Source organism: Anolis sagrei, chromosome 11, assembly GCF_037176765.1.
Source record: "Anolis sagrei isolate rAnoSag1 chromosome 11, rAnoSag1.mat, whole genome shotgun sequence".
NCBI classification, from domain to species: domain Eukaryota; kingdom Metazoa; phylum Chordata; class Lepidosauria; order Squamata; family Dactyloidae; genus Anolis; species Anolis sagrei.
In genome coordinates this window covers 6541423-6559364 of record NC_090031.1, presented here as the reverse complement: position 1 = coordinate 6559364, position 17942 = coordinate 6541423, and the positions used below count along the sequence as shown (strand labels likewise).

Sequence of the window (17942 nt, the reverse complement as noted above, 5' to 3'; positions counted from 1 at the left end):
TCTTGTATTATTGGAAGATGACAGCTGCAGTGCCAATATATATATAGGTTGCTGTGAGTTTTCCAGGCTGTATGGACATGTCCCAGAAGCATTCTCTCCTGATGTTTCACCCGCATCTGTGGCAGGCATCCTCAGAGGTTGTGAGGTCCCTGCTTGAGCAGTGATGGCACAATCGTCAGCATAGAGTAGATTAGTTTTCTTGTATTATTGAGAGATGACAGCTGCAGCACCAATATATATATAGGTTGCTGTGAGTTTTCGGGGCTGTATGGACATGTCCCAGATGTATTCTCTCCTGACGTTTCGCCCGCATCTATGGCAGGCATCCTCAGAGGTTGTGAGGCTTAGGGTTAGGATTACCATGGCATCACTGCTTGAGTGGTGATGGCACGATCGTCAGCATAGAGAAACTCTCTGTCCCTTCTGGCAGTTAGAAACTAGGCAAGTGAGGTTTATATATCTGTGGAATGATGTCTGGGGTGGGAGAAAGAACTCTTGTCTGTTTGAGACAAGTGTGAATCTTGCAATTGGCCGGTTTCATTAACATTGAATGGCCTTGCAGCTTCAAAGCCTGACTGAATTTTTTCCCCATAATTCTATGCAAAATAAGTCTCTCCAGAACTTTGTAAAGATGGCACAACAAGTAGATTAGTGTATAGCTTTTTGGATCTATATACAACTCCCATAATCGATGTATTCCCTTTAACCCTTAATAGTAGATGGGGATTACTTCAATGAAAAAATGAAGAGTTTGGATAAAATATTTATTTATTTATTTATTTATTTATTTACGCCATTTAAATGCCGCCCTTCTCGCCTCGAAGGGGACTCAGAGCAGCTTACAAGATAGATATATACATACAATATATTATATTATTAGCATAGTACAATATCAGTATTAGATATTACTATATTGTACTGTACCATCATATTGTAATATTATTAGTAATATAAATATTAGTAATATAAAATATATAATTATAATATCATATTTTATTAGTGTTATATTGTATTACATTATAATATTATAAACATTATAAATATTATATGTCTATACAATATATTATATTATATTACTAGCCATCTCCTGCCAGGCGTTGCTGTGGCCAAGTCTGGTGATCTGGAAAATAAAGTAATGAGAAAGTGTTGGTTTCGAATATATGTAATTCCTTTATGCTTGTGGGTAAATAGTGTTTCTTGCTGTTTCTTTGTCAGTGTTGATGTGGAGAGTGTCTGGTTTGCCTACTCTGGAACTGGCAACATATAATTGTCCTTCTTTAGGGGTCCCTTTCAAATCTATGATACTATATCTGTGTGAATCATATCTATCTATCTATATCTATAGCTGGATGGTTCTTTTTCGGGAGGGCTTTGATTACATTTTCTTTCCCTGGTGAAGGGAGTTGGACTGGATGGCCTTAAGTATTTTCTGTTGGTCATGGGGGATCTGTGTGGGAAGTTTGCCCCGATTCTGTCCTTTGTGGGGTTGAGAATGCTCTTTGATTGTAGGTGAACTATAAATCTCAGTAACTACAACTCTCAGATGTCAAGGTCTATTTCCCCCAAACTCAATCTGTGTTCATATTTGGGCATATGGAATATTTGTGCCGAGTATGGTCTAGATCCATCTTTGTTTGAGTGCACAGTGCTCTCTGGATGTAGGTGAACTGCAACTCCCAAACTCAAGGCCAATGCCCACCAACACCAAACCCTTCGAGAATTTTCAGTTGGTCATGGGAGTTCTGTGTGCCAAGTTTGGTTCAATTGCATTGTTCATAGGGTTCAGAATACTCTTTGATTGTAGGTGAACTATACATCCCAGTAACTACAACTCCCAGATGTCAAGGTCTATTTCCCCCAAACTCCACCAGTGTTCATATTTGGGCATATTGAATATGTGTGTAGAGTTTGGTCCACATCCATCATTGTTTGAGTCCAAGGGCTCTCTGGATGTAGGTGAACTACAACTCCCAAACTCAAGGTCAATGCCAACCAAACCCTTCTGGTGTTTTCTGTTGGTCATAGGAGTCCTTTGTGCTAAGTTTGGCCCAATTCCATCATTGGTGGAGTTCAGAATGCTCTTTGATTGTAGGTTAACTATAAATCCAAGCAACTACAACTCCCAAATGACAAAATCAATTTTTTGAATGAAGGGCATACATTGGGTTGTTAGGTGTCTTGTGTCCAAATTTGATGTCAATTCGTCCATTGGTTTTGAGTTCTGTTAATCCCACAAACGAACATAAATTTTTTATTTATATAGATATTGTAGTGTACCATTATATTGTAATATTATTTATTATTTACGACATTTATATGTCACCCTTCTTGCCCCGAGGCTTACAATACACACACACATATATACACACACACACAATATATTATATTATATTATATTATTAGCATAGTACAATATCAGTATTATATATTACTATATTGTAATATACCATTATATTGTAATATTATTAGTAATATAAATATTAGTAATATAAAATATATAATTATAATATCATATTTTATTAGTATTATTGTATTACATTATAATATTATAAATATTATATGTATATACAATATATTATATTATATTATATTATATTATATTATATTATATTATTAGCATAGTACAGGAGACAAGGTGGAACTGTCTTCTGGCCCCCTCTCTCTTCACTCTGGCCCAGAGCATATAAGACTTCTTGGCGTTTCAAGGTGCATCTACACTGTAGACTTAATGCAGATTGATGTCGCTTTGATTGCCATGGATTGCTGGGAGTTGCAGTTTGACACCCTTTGGCCGGGAAGGTTCAAGACCTGGCCGTTTGCTTCTACCAGCATCTCAGCCTTGCGCCGAATAAATGTCTAGACATTGACAGCCCATATTTCCGGGTTTTAACGTCCGCTTTTCAGGCCTCTCTGCTAAAATCCCATCTTCTCATTTATTTTATTTTATTTTATTTTAAAAAAAGGAAAATAAATCTCAAAACTTTTCATTAATCTCTCCCGGCAAAATTTAGAGCGGGCGAAATGGGCGGTTGTTGCGGCTTTTAGGACTACATTAGCGGGCGTATTAAACAAAATGTGTCACTCTTCCCCCTCGTGTCTTCGGCGAGGAGCTAAATCAATTTTCCCAGCCGTATCCACGCACCACTTTATCTAAAAGCATCTGAATTATCATTTACAGCTAAGCTGCTTTATTAGCAGCTGGCGTCGAAATTGCTCGGTGGGAAAAAAAAAGCAGTATGTGTGTCACGTTGTAGTAATTTTTAAATTGGTGTTAATCCAACATCGTAAAAAGTTTTTTTTTTGAAAAAAAAAAATATATACACATCCTTTTTTCATAATTGGCATTTGGGCTTAATGAGATGTTATCTTTTTTTCCAATAACGGAAGCCTACTCTTCCATGGCAAAAAAAAAAAAGAGAGAGTAAATAATATTATATTATTAAAGGGTTGCAGTATATCATTGTGAACGTCTTTTGGTGCGCCTTCAATTTGCCTGTCGACTTATGGCAACCCCATAAACTTTCTAGGGTTTTCTAGGTGGGTTTGCCAATTCCTTCCTATGAAATATAGCCTACGTTACTTAGGATTCGTTGGCGGTCTCTCGTCCAAGTATTAACTACGGCTGACCCTCTTTCGCTTCGTTTAGGATCTTCAGACCCAATAATAATCTCACTCCACAATTCAACAGAGTGGATTATGGAACATAACAAAATGCACACCAACTCGAATGATGAGATTTTTGGGTCGGGTCCAAACTCAATAAGTCAGGCTTAAGCTTCTTGGAAATCAGTGTCACACATTAGTCCAGTGTTTCTCAACCTTCCCAATGCTGCAACCCCTTAATACACTTAGAATCATAGAATCAAAGAGTTGGAAGAGACCTCATGGGCCATCCAGTCCAACCCACTGCCAAGAAGCAGGAATATTGCATTCAAATCATCCCTGACAGATGGCCATCCAGCCTCTGTTTAAAAGCTTCCAAAGAAGGAGCCTCCACCACACTCCGGGGTAGAGAGTTCCACTGCTGAACGGCTCTCACAGTCAGGAAGTTCTTCCTCATGTTCAGATGGAATCTCCTTTCTTGCAGTTTGAAGCCATTGTTCCTTGTCCTAGTCTCCAGGGAAGCAGAAAACAAGCTTGCTCCCTCCTCCCGGTGGCTTCCTCTCACATATTTATACATGGCTATCATATCTCCTCTCAGCTTTCTCTTCTTCAGGCTAAACTTGCCCAGCTCCTTAAGCCGCTCCTCATAGGGCTTGTTCTCCAGACCCTTGATCATTTGAGTCGCCCTCCTCTGGACACATTCCAGCTTGTCAATATCTCTCTTCAATTGTGGTGCCCAGAATTGGACACAATATTCCAGGTGTTGTCTAACCAAAGCGGAATAGAGCATGGGGAGCATGGCTTCCCTAGATCTAGACACTATGCTCCTATTGATGCAGGCCAAAATCCCATTGGCTTTTTTTGCCGCCACATCACATTGTTGGCTCATGTTTAACTTGTTGTCCACGAGGACTCCAAGATCTTTTTCACACGTACTGCTCTTGAGCCAGGCATTGTCCCCCATTCTGTATCTTTGCATTTCGTTTTCCTGCCTCATGTTGTGATGACCCCCAACCATAACATTATTTTCGTTGCTACTTCATAACTGTCATTTTGCTGCTGTTATGAATCGTCATGTAAATATCTGATATGCAGGATGTATTTTCACCCACCGGACCAAATTTGCCACAAATACCCAATGTGCCCAAAATTGAATACTAGTAGGGTTGGAGGGGGTTGATTATGTCATTTGGTAGTTGTAGTTGCTGGGATTTATAGCTAACCTACAATCAAAGAGCATTCTGAACCACAACAAAAATGGAATTGGCACAACAGGTCTCCCATGACCATCAGAAAACACTAGAAGGGTTTGGTGGGCATTGACCTTGAGTTTGGGAGTTGTAATTCACCTACATCCAGAGAGCACTGTGGGCTCAAACAATGGTGGATCTGGACCAAACTTGGCACAAATATTCCATATGCCCAAATATGAACACAGCTGGAGTTTGGGGGAAATAGACCTTGACATCTGGGAGTTGTAGTTGTTGGGATTTACAATCAAAGAGCCTCAGGCCCCTCTAGCCCTGCGGCGTTGCCTTGCTTTAACTCTTTGAGTCCCTGTTGTTAGTATTCTAGGTATCTAGCACCACGTTGGACAAGTAACAGTAGGAGACTCTGTAGTATCCGACATTTCCATTTATCCGACGTTCTGCCAGTTCATTTATGTCGGATAATCGAGACTCTACTGTACTTTCGGAGTTTGGATCTAACAGTGTCGTGAAACTTTGACTTATATGGCATCTACATTTAGTTCAGGATCCAGTTGGAGACCCAAAGCACGTCTCTTTTGTTTGCCATCCAGATCTATACGTACCTTTTGTTTTTCCCTTTTTTGGTGCAGGTTCAAGGGGAGAGGAGGTGGCCGAGGAGGACCCCCAGATCGACATCGCCACCGTTCAGGACATGCTGAGCAGCCACCATTACAAGTCCTTCAAAGTCAGCATGATCCACCGGCTACGCTTCACCACCGACGTCCAGTTAGGTAAATCAAACATCTTTGGCTACCTTGGTCTCCATCTACACCAGTGGCTCCCAACCTTCTCAATGCCATGACCCTTTAATACAGTTCCTCATGTTATGTTGACCCCCAGCCATAAAATTATTTTCGTTGATACTTCATAATTGTCTTCTTGCTACTGTTTTGAATTGTAATGTAAATATCTGATATGCAGGATGTGTTTTCATTCACTGGACCAAATTTGGCACAAATACATCATACACCCAAATTTGAATACTCGTAGGATTGGGGCGGGGTTGATTTTGTCATTTGGGAGTTGTAATTGCTGGGATTTATAGTTCACCTACAATCAAAGAGCATTTTGAACTCCAACAATGATGGAATTGAACCAAACTTGACACACAGAACTCCCATGACCAACAGAAAAGACTGGTTTTGGTGGCCATTGACTTTAGGTTTTGGAGTTGTAGTTCACCTACATCCAGAGCGCACTGTGGACTCAAACAATGATGGATCTGGACCAAATTTGGCACAAATACTCAATATACCCAAATTGCCCAAGGAAATCCTTTGTTGGGAGGTGTTAGCTGGCCCTGATTGCTACACAGAGAAGCCATTGAAATCCACAAGCATGTGGACAATCTATATAAATAAAAATGTAATGTTTGTTTGTGGGATTAACATAACTCAAAAACCACTGGACGAATTGACACCAAATTTGGACACAATACACCTATCAGGCCAACAAGTGACCATCACTCATAAAAACACTGAAAAACATAGCATAAGTGATTTAAAAAGCCAAAAAAAATTACAACACTTGTGGTTTTATATATATTTGGATGTGTGAGGTATGCAAACACACATAAACAGTACACATATACACAAATATACACATACACAACACATATACACAGACTGGGCCACAGCAATGCATGGCAGAGGAATGGTTGAAGGAAACCATCAATATAAAAGAGGAAACCAGGAAAATGAACAAAATCTGGCTACCCGTATTTTAAAAACTCTAAAATCAGGACAGTAAATAAAGAGCAACACTCAGAAAACAGGGCAATTCCAGACAGGAATCAATTAGGGCCAGCTAACACCTCCCAACAAAGGATTTCCCCAGGCAGGAAGCAGCCCAGCTTTGAATCTACTATGCCATTAAATCCTAATCAAGCTGGCCAATTGCAACATTCAAGCAGACAAGAGTTCTTTTTCCCAACCTGGACTTTCCACAGGTATATATACCCCACTTGCCTAGTTTCCACCAGACCTCACAACCTTAGAGGATGCCTGCCATAGTTGTGGGCAAAATGTCAGGAGAGAATGCTTCTGGAACATGGCCAGACAGCCCGGAAAACTCACAGCAACCTAGTGACGCTGGCCATGAAAACCTTCAACAGCACATTTATTTTCTCTCTCTCTCTCTCTCTCTCTCTCTTCCCCTTCTTCATCCCTTTTTTGTTTTTGTGTTTGTTTTTTATTGCGCTGTCTTGTTAAGGGAGGATTTATAAGCTGGCGGCGGAGGGAGGGCAGCGGTCTGCATGTTTGCTGCTCTTGAGCAAACTATCTGGGGGTGATAGTTTCCCTTCCAGGGAAGTTTGACTCACTTGTATCTGGAAGCTGTCAGAAATAAGAGCTTGAAAAGGTCGTGACAGATCACTAAAGATAAATGGGGGAAGACGGAGCAGCGCCTCCTCCTCGTCCAAGGAAACAAATGGCTTTGACTCCTTTTGCAGCGGAGGGACCAAACCTTGGTCGTGGAGAGGCCAGCTCCCATCTTAAGCTCTCCCTTCCAAAATCTGGGAGCTGTCCTGAAGGTTAACTTTGGCGTCCTTTGCTTAAGATGGTGTTTGTGAAATGAAACCCATCCTGCTTTTATTTCAACTTGTGCAAATATACATCCACACAAAATATATCATAGGGTTGTTATCCTGGAATGGGCACCTTCCAAAGTGAGATTTGAGGAATGGTTGAAGGATCTAGACACCTTTCAAGGTGAGATATGTGGAATGGTTGAAGGATCTGGGCACCTTTCAAGGTGAGATTTGAGGAATGATTGAAGGATCTGGGCACTTTTTAAGGTGAGAACTGGGGAATGGTTGAAGGATCTGGGCACCTTTCAAGGTGAGATTCGAGGAATGGTTGAAGGATCTGGGCACCTTTCAAGGTGAGATTTGTGGAATGGTTGAAGGATCTGGGCACTTTTTAAGGTGAAAACTGAGGAATGGTTGAAGGATCTGGACACCTTTCAAAGTGAGAACTGAGGAATGGTTGAAGGATCTGGGCACCTTTCAAGGTGAGATTTGTGGAATGGTTGAAGGATCCGGGCACCTTTCAAGGTGAGATTTGAGGAATGGATGTAGGATCTGAGCACCTTTCAAGGTGAGATTTGTTGAATGGTTGAAGGATCTGGGCATCTTTCAAGGTGAGATTCGAGGAATGGTTGAAGGATCTGGGCACCTTTCAAGATGAGATTTGAGGAATGGTTGAAGGATCTGGACACCTTTCAAAGTGAGAACTGAGGAATGGTTGAAGGATCTGGGCACCTTTCAAGGTGAGATTTGTGGAATGATTGAAGGATCTGGGCACTTTTTAAGGTGAGAACTGAGGAATGGTTGAAGGATCTGGGCACCTTTCAAGGTGAGATTTGAGAAATGGTTGAAGGATCTGGGCACCTTTCAAGGTGAGATTTGTGAAATGGTTGAAGGATCCGGGCACCTTTCAAGGTGAGATTTGTGGCATGGTTGAGGAGCAGGGTATGTTTGAAGAACACCCATGAGCATCACAAAATAATGTGTTTTCCGATGGTCAGTGATGCATCTGGACCAAATTTGGCATGAATACTCAATATGGCCAAAATGTGAACACTGGTGGAATTTGGGGAAAGTACAACTTGACATTTGGGAGTTGTAGTTGCTGGGATTTATATTTCTTTTATATAATAAAAGAGCATTCCGAATCCCCAACAATGAAATAATTGAGTCGAACTTCCCACACAGAACATCCATGTAGTGACACTGGAGGGGCACGTTCTCCACTTTACTATTAACCAAACCATTTTAAACGGGTGCCCATTTCCTCCTTGTTCATCCCTTCTTCTCATCCCATTCGTCCACCATTTTCAATTTGGGGTGTCTTCATAGACCTGTCAGCGGCTTATGATACTGTAGATGTGGCTGTGGAGTCAGACCTTTGATGAATGAGGACCCTGGATGAAAGTTGATGTAGATCCATCTTAATAGGACGACTGACCACTGTAGTTTTATATATAGTGTTTTTAAAGTTGTTTTTGTAATTGTGATATATGATATTTTAATGAGTGTATATATTTTTTATGGCTGGAAACCGGGCTGAGTCCCTCAATGAGGTTGAGAAGCTCGGTATAGAAAACTGTGAAATAAATAAATAAATAAATAAATAAACCGCCGCCTCCTCCTGAGAAAAATGTATAATATCACAAAAGACGACCACCTCTCCCGCCTCATAGGAAACCTGCTACAAAACAGGAGCTTCTTTGTTGAGTCCCAGGGCCAGAGAAGCAGATGACGGAAACAGAAGAACGGCCTGCCTCAGGGGAGCGTGCTCGCTCCATCCATGTTCAACATCTACACAAATGACCAGCCACTGCCAGAACGGACAGAGAGTTTCATCTATGCTGATGATTGTGCCATCACTGCTCAAGCAGGGAGCTTTGAAATGGTTGAACAGAAGCTCTCCGAGGTTCTAGGTGCTCTTACTGCCTATTACAGGGAAAACCAGCTGATCCCTAATCCATCTAAAACACAGACATGTGCCTTTCACCTTAAGAACAGACAGTCATCCAGAGCTCTGAGGATTACCTGGGAAGGAATCCCACTGGAGCATTGCAGCACACCCAAATACCTGGGAGTCACTCTGGACTGTGCTCTGAACTACAAGAAGCACTGCCTGAATATCAAGCAAAAGGTGGGCACTAGAAACAATATCATACGAAAGCTGACTGGCACAAACTGGGGATCACAACCAGACACAGTGAAGACATCTGCCCTTGCGCTATGCTACTCTGCTGCTGCGTATGCATGCCCAGTGTGGAACACATCTCACCACGCTAAAACAGTGGATGTGACTCTTAATGAGACATGCCGCATTATCATGGGGTGTCTGCGCCCTACACCACTGGAGAAAGTACACTGTTTAGCCGGTATTGCACCACCTGACATCTGCCGGGAAGTAACAGCCAATAGTGAAAGGACCAAGGCAGTTACATCCCCTGTTTGGGTATCAGCCAGCCCGTCAACGACTTAAGAAATAGTTTTCTGAGATCTACAGAGACACTCGCTGGAACACTCCAGCAAGCGAGAGTCCAAAAGTGACAGGCTCAAACCCAATGGCTGCTACCAAATGAGAGACTCCCCCCTGGGCACACAGAAAACTGGGCGACTTGGAAGGCGCTGAACAGACTGCGCTCTGGCACCACGAGATGCAGAGCCAATCTTAAGAAATGGGGCCACAAAGTGGAATCCACGACATGCGAGCATGAAGAAGAGCAAACCACTAACCACCTGCTGCAATACAACCTGAGCCCTGCCACATGCACAATGGAGGACCTTCTTGTGGCAACACCAGAGGCAGTCCAAGTGGCCAGATACTGGTCAAAGGACATTTAACCAACCACCAAGCTTGCAAAATTGGTGTTTTGACTGTTTGTTTGTTTTGTTAAAAATGTAATACAAATGTCTGGTTGCTCCTGACACGATAAATAAACAAAATATAGCAAAATATAGCACAGTGGAGGACCTCCTTGCGGCAACACCAGAGGCACTCCAAGTGGCCAGATACTGGTCAAAGGACATTTAACCAACCCTCAAGCTTGCAAAAATTGTGTTTTGTCTGTTTGTTTGTTTGTTTTGTTAAAAATGTAATACAAATGTCTGGTTGCTCCTGACACGATAAATAAATAAATAAATTTGGGGTGGAAAGGAATCATTTTTGGAGTGATCTGAAAAATGGCACAGGACTGGATGACGGCGACACCCCCAAATTGATAAAATAACGGGAGTTTGAACACTGCCGAGTCCAAAGAGAAGTGGTACGAGGGAGCAAGGACCGCCTTGACAAAGGATGCGGCCCTGCAGATAGTGCACTTGCGATGCGACGATAGGGCCATAATAGATGGGAGTCTACCGCAACAATTTGCAGATAAAAATAATAGGAAGTTTAAAGTGCACTTTACATGATAAAAGAAAGATGAAACGGGCGCGGAGAGGGGAGCCGGCTCTGTATCCCCGTTGCGACGGCGCTGCCTTGGTGTGTGTGCGTTTGTGTGTGTGTGCGGAGTAGCCTCCGCAGGAAAAGATTGATGCAACGAGAAGTGACCTTGGCTTGGAGCAGGAGTTGGTGATGTATGTATGAGCATCTCTCGGCTAAATGGACCCAGATTTGTAGTGCTAATATACATGGAAGCCCAGAACCAGACTCAGGATGGCAATAAATCAACAGCCACTTTGGGTGTCATTTCTGGTTTATATTCCACTATTGTTCTATCACTTTAATTCATGTCACTATCATCTGTTCATCTGGAACAGTTTTATATAATTTTCCAGTGGAGTTACCTGACAAATCCTATCAAATTAACACGGGTGCATTAACAATATTGACTCCGCGGCGCCGATTCGTGGGAGCCGCACCTGAAATGAAATGTAATTTTTGTTTGCTTTTTATAAAAAGGGAAGAAAAGGCCCCGGGGACTGTTTCTATTTGTTTTTAATCTATCCAAGATGTAGTGTGCGCGCGTGCGAGTTGGGGATGGGAGGAGAATCTGTTTTATGTATTGTCGAAAGCTTTCATGGCCGGAATCACTGGGTTGTTGTGTGTTTTCCGGGCTGTATGGCCATGTTCCAGAAGCCTTCTCTCCTGACATTTCGCCTGCATCTATGGCAGGCATCCCCAGAGGTTGTGAGGTCTGTAGGAAACTAGGAAAATGGCTTTTATATATCTACTAGCCGTCCCTTGCCATGTATTGCTGCAGCCCAGTCTGTTTATATGTGTTTTGTATGTATATATATGTGTGTGTATATATGTGGTTTTATGCATGCGTTGTAATGTATATATATTTTTTTGGTTTTTAAGTCTCTTCTTCTGTGTTTTTCAGTATTTTTATGAATGATGGTCACTTGTTGGCTTTTTAGGTGTATTGTGCCCAAATTTGGTGTCAATTTGTCCAGTAGTTTTAGAGTTATGTTAATCCCACAAACGAACATTACACTTTTATTTATATAGATGGACTGTCCAGGGTGGGAGAAAGAACTCTTGTCGGTTTGGTGTGAATGTAGCAATTGGCCACCTTGATTAGCATTTAATGGCCTAGCAGTTTTCAAGGTCTGGCTTCTTACTACCTGGGGGAATCCTTTGTTGGGATGCAAGGGAACAATGGCTTCAAACTGCAAGAAAGGAGATCCCACCTGAACATTAGGAAGAACTTCCTGACTGTGAGAGCCGTTCAGCAGTGGAACTCTTTGCCCCAGAGTGTGGTGGACGCTCTTTCTTTGGAAGCTTTTAAACAGAGGCTGGATAGCCATCTGTCAAGGGTGCTTAGGAGTGCTTCTTGGCAGGAGGTTGGACTGGATGGCCCATGAGGTCTCTTCCAACTCTATGATTCTAATTTTAACAGGTCTCAGGTAAATCAGGACAACACTCAAAATCAGGGGAGTTCCAGACACTAAACAACCAGGGCCAGCTAATCACCTCCCAGCAAAGGATTCCTTCAGGCAGTAAAAAGTCAGACCTTGAAACTTCCAGGTCATTAAATGCTAATCAAGCTGGCCAATTGAAACATTCACACCTACCTGGTGGGGACGAGAGACGGGGCCTTCTCGGCTGTGACCCTTCACCTGTGGAACATGTTTCCAAATGAGATAAGATCGGCTTCATCCCTCCTGGCTTTCAGGAAGAAATTGAAATCTCGAACATGGCCAGACAGCTCAGAAAACACACAACAGCCCAATCTGTTTTATTTCCATTCTGCATTTCTCTTGCACATTTTCCTTGGGTTGCCGCCAAGCCAAACTCACAATAATAATAATAATAACAACACCAAGAAAATTCTGAAGAAGTTTTTAACATCAAGGCAACAAGGATTTATGTAGATTTTGGACAACGACTGATCAAGCTGCCTAGAGTGAAACGTTACAGGAAAGCATTTCTTTTCTCTCTCTTTCCCTGTCCTGTGATGGAGAATCCAGGTTGCTCATATTATTTTCACTCTCCGAGCATCCTTTTTTGGGGGGCGCTTGACACTTGCACGTAATTGAAATATGGTATCTCCAAAGGGAGGGGTCCGGCGCATGGGGCTGACAAATTGCGCGCGGTGATTAATTGAAACGTGATGCTTTTGCTAGCAAAGCCGCTCCAGGCTCCCTTGCAGTGGTCAGGTACCAAATGAGGGTTATGGTACACTGGGCGCCGGCAGGAGACGGGGTTAACACAACACACTCGGTCGCCTCTTTGTCCTGCCTTGGCTTCCTTCAAAGAGCCGGCTGTTGGGAAGCACCTACTTTCTTCATCACATGTCGTCTCCGCGCAGGAACAAAACACACTTGTGGGGGTCACAACTGACCCCTCATTTTTTAATTATTTTTTTGTTGTGTCAGGAGCGACTTGGGAAACTGCAAGTCGCTTCTGGTGTGAGAGAATTGGCGGTCTGCAAGGATGTTGCCCAGGGGACGCCCGGATGATTTTATGTTTTTATCATCCTTGTGGGAGGCTTCTCTCATGTCCCCACTTGGGGAGTTGAAGCTGACAAAGGGAGCTCATTCGCCTCTCCCTGGTTTCGAACCTGCAACCTGTCGGTCTTCAGTCCTGCCGGCACAGGGGTTTAACCCACTGTGCCACTGGGGGCTCCATACCCCTCAATACAAGCTGTTATGCGAGGGTTGAATGAAAAGTAATGCCTCCACCTTGGTTACTTGGATTTGGATGGGAATATTTTAATAAATCAAACACAGAAACAATCCTTAGAATGTGCTCTTTAACTACCACTATTCACTTTTCTGCATAATCACCAGACAATTGGAAACATTTCTGCCAACGATGAACAAGTTTTCTGAAGCCGTCACAGAAGAACTCGACACTCTGTTTCCACAACCAGTGTTTCACAGTTCTCTCATCCTGGGTACCCATCGTGCACAGATCTTCCGATAGCCAAGCAAAGCAATAATGTGACCCACACGTTCTTGTGAAACGCCGATTATGCTTGAAATTTCTCTCTGAGTGATACGACGATTGTCCTGAATCAATCTGTCAACTTTTTGCGTGTGAAACTCGGTGGATGTTGTCACAGGACGTCCAACTCTTTGTTTGTCACGCAAACCAGATGCTCCCACCTCAACATCTTTAAACTTACTTGCCCAATGACACACACTCACATCAACACAATGACCATAAACAGCTTGCATCTCCTTTGGGGTGACACCTTCTGCTGTCAAGAATTCAATGTTTAAGTTGCATTGACCGAACGTCTGCGCAGGATTCCATACATCGCACTTTAACAACACAACTGTTCAATGATAAGGTTTCCCGCCAAAATGGAACTGTAGAGGAGAGTCTACTGAACAAGCCAGTACCTGCTGCATACGGTGCTTAAGTTGAACTGACCGACTGCGCAGGGTTCCATACTTCACACTTTAACAACACAACCGTTCAATGCTAAGGCTTCCTGCCAAAATGGAACTGTAGAGGAGAATCTACTGAAGAAGCCAGTACCTGCCGCATACGGTACTTAAGTCGCATTGACCGACCGTCTGCACAGGGTTCCATACTTTGCACTTTAACAACACAACCATTCAATGCTAAGGCTTCCCGGCAAAACGGAATTGTATAGGAGAGTCTACTGACCAAGCCAGTACCTTCCGCAACTGGGTTGTTGTGAGCTTTCTGGGCTGTATGGCCATATTCCAGAAGCATTCTCTCCTGACATTTCACCTGTATCCATGGCAGGCATTCTCAGAGGTTGTGAGGTCTGTTGGAAACTGATATCTATATAAATAAAAATGTAATGTTCATTTGTGGGATTAATAGAACTCAAAAACCACTGGACGAATTGACACCAAATTTGAACACAAGACACCTAACAACCCAATGTATGTTCTTCACTAAAAAAAAATGATTGTCATTTGGGAGCTGTAGTTGCTGGGATTTATAGTTCACCTACAATCAAAGAGTATTCTGAACTCCACCAACAATGGAATTGAACCAAACTTGGCACACAGAATTCCCATGACCAACAGAAAATACTGGAAGGGTTGGGTGGGCATTGGCCTTTAGTTTTGGAGTTGTAGTTCACCTACGTCCAGAGAGCACAATGGACTCAAACAATGATCGATCTGGACCAAACTTGGCACAAATACTCAATTTGCCCAAATGTGAACACTGGTGGAATTTGGGGAAAATAGACCGTGATATTTGGGAGTTGTAGTTGCTGGGATTTATAGTTCACCTACAATCACAGAGCATTCTGAACCCCACCAACGATAGAATTGGGCCAAACCTCCCACACAAAACCCCCATGTGAGCCATAGCAACGCATGGCAGGGGATGGCTAGTATTACCATAAAATATTATGCATTCGAAAACATAGGAGAGAGAAGGGGAAAAATATATAATAATATAATATGATATATTGTATATACATATAATATTTATAATGTTATAATGTAATACAATATTATAATAATACAATATTATAATTATATATTTTATGTTACATGTAATATTAATAATAATCTACATAAATATAAATGTTTGTTTGTGGGATTAACATAACTCAAAAACCACTGCACGAATTGCTGTCAAATTTGGCCACAAGACACCTACTAACCCAAGGCATAAAGAAATTACATATATTAGAAACCAACATGTTCTCATTACTTCATTTTCCAGATCACCAGACTGGGCCACAGCAACACGTGGTAGCAGATAGCTAGTAGTAGTAGTAGTAGTAGTAATAATAATAATAATAATAATAATAAATGACTTGAACCACAGGAATGTAGATCTTGGTGGGAGAAAAGTGGGGCATAAATTAATAAAGAAGTAAAACAAAGCAATGGTTCCAATATGATCGTCTCCTCGTGAAAGGAATGACGCCTGAATGCCATTCCGCTGATCCAAGATACCGAAAGGACCCACAGAAGAAGTTAATCCAACCCTGGAAAGAAGTCGAGCCATTTATTACCGATTCTGTGATGGTTTTCTTTCTCCCCCCTCGGCTCTCCTCCAAAGCGACGACAACCTTGCCGTGCGGAGCAGAAAAACGGACAGCATCTCATTGCTTAACTTACAATTACAAGGTTTTCTCCTCTGACATGAGTAACCAAAGCCCTCTCTCTACTTTTTCATAGTGGCAGCTGTGCTGGGGAAGACTTAAAAGTAATTACATTTTTAGGTCATGAGTTATAGGTCAAGGTCAGGCTGAAATAGGCAAAAGGAATAAAGGAGTATTTAAAAACAACACACGGGGAGGCTGTTTCTTTGTTGGAGAGGGCCCTCTCCGCCTCCCTTGGAAATAATTTTTCTTCTCTTTTTTTAAAAAAAAGGAAGCAAGGGAGTTAACACAACGATAACAAAGAGGCAGACCCTATCACTAGGGGGGAAAATACATATACATACATACACAACAAGCCTTGGGATTTGTGATCAAAGAGACTAATATGGCCCTCCTCCACATTCCTACGGGATCTCAGCAATAAAAAACTCAAGCAGGGAACCATCAATGTTTTTCTTTGCTATATTTTATTTATTTATCGTGTCAGGAGCAACCAGACAGTTGTATAACATTTTTAACAAAACTAACAAACAGACAAAACACAAAGTTTGCAAGTTTGGTAGTTGATTAAATGTCTTTTGGCCAGTATCTGACTCCTTGGAGTGCCTCTGGTGTTGCTCTAAGAAGGTCCTCCATTGTGCATGTGGCAGGGCTCAGGGTGCATTGCAGCAGGTGGTCAGTGGTTTGCTCCTCTCCACACTCGCATGTTGTGGATTCCACTTTATGGCCCCATTTCTGAAGGTTGGCTCTGCATCTCATGGTGCCAGAGTGCAGTCTGTTCAGCGCCTTCCAAGTCACCCAGTTTTTTGTGTGCCCAGGGGGGAGTCTCTTATTTGGTATCAGCCATTGATTGAGGTACTGGGTTTGAGCCTGCCACTTTTGGACTCTCGCTTGCTGAGGTGTTCCAGCGAGTGTCTCTGTAGGTCTTAGAAAACTATTTCTTGATTTAAGTCGTTGACATGCTGGCTGATACCCAAACAGGGGATGAGCTGGAGATGTCACTGCCTTGGTCCTTTCACTATTGGCTGCTACTTCCCGGCGGATGTCAGGTGGTGCGATACCAGCTAGACAGTATAATTTCTCCAGTGGTGTAGGGCGCAGACACCCTGTGATAATCCGGCATGTCTCATTAAGAGCCACATCCACTGTTTTAGCGTGGTGAGATGTGTTCCACACTGGGCATGTGTACTCAGCAGCAGAGTAGCATAGCCCAAGGGCAGATGTCTTCACTGTGTCTGGTTGTGATCCCCAGGTTGTGCCAGTCAGCTTTCGTGTGATATTGTTTCTAGCACCCACTTTTTGCTTGATATTCAGGCAGTGCTTCTTGTAGGTCAGAGCACGGTCCAGAGTGACTCCCAGGTATTTGGGTGTGTTGCAATGCTCCCGTGAGATTCCTTCCCAGGTGATCCTCAGAGCTCGGGATGCTTGTCTGTTCTTAAGGTGAAAGGCACATGTCTGTGTTTTAAATGGATTAAGGATCAGCTGGTTTTCCCTGTAATAGGCGGTAAAGGCACCTAGAGCTTTGGAGAGCTTCTGTTCAACCATCTCAAAGCTCCCTGCTTAAGCAGTAATGGCACGATCATCATCATAGATGAAGCTCTCTGTCCCTTCTGGCAGTGGCTGGTCATTTGTGTAAATGTTGAACATGGATGGAGCAAGCACACTCCCCTGAGGCAGGCCGTTCTTCTGTTTCCTCCATCTGCTTCTCTGGCCCTGGAACTCAACAAAAAAGCTCCTGTTTTGTACCAGGTTTCCTATGAGGTGGGTGAGGTGGTAGTCCTTTGTGATATTATACATTTTTCTCAGGAAGAGGCGGTGGTTCACAGTATCATAGGCTGCTGACAGGTCTATGAAGACAGCTCCTGTGATCTTCTATATGCTGAGTCAGGTTCAGCACTTGCGATGTGCAGTTTTTCCCTTTCCTGAAGCCAGCTTGCTGTGGGATCAGACATAGGTCTATTTTTCTATGCAAAATAAGTCTCTCCAGAACTTTGTAGAGGTGGCACAACAGGGAGATTGGTCTATAGCTTTTTGGATCATTACGGTCTTTGCCTGGCTTCAAGATGGCGATGACTC

At 42.7% G+C, this 17942-nt stretch overlaps 1 protein-coding gene across 3 annotated transcripts in view; it reads left to right on the top strand.

The window, feature by feature from the left end:
* MAPKAP1 (MAPK associated protein 1) overlaps positions 1-17942 on the top strand; it is a 162064-nt gene that overhangs the window by 119950 nt on the left and 24172 nt on the right. For 2 of the 3 annotated variants that reach the window (XM_067471833.1, XM_067471832.1), the window contains one exon: positions 5444-5584. In XM_067471833.1, coding sequence (XP_067327934.1) covers positions 5444-5584 — 141 coding nt within the window. Of the gene's footprint in view, positions 1-5439; positions 5585-17942 lie in introns of all 3 variants that reach the window. The other variant, XM_067471831.1, reaches the window with a different exon arrangement.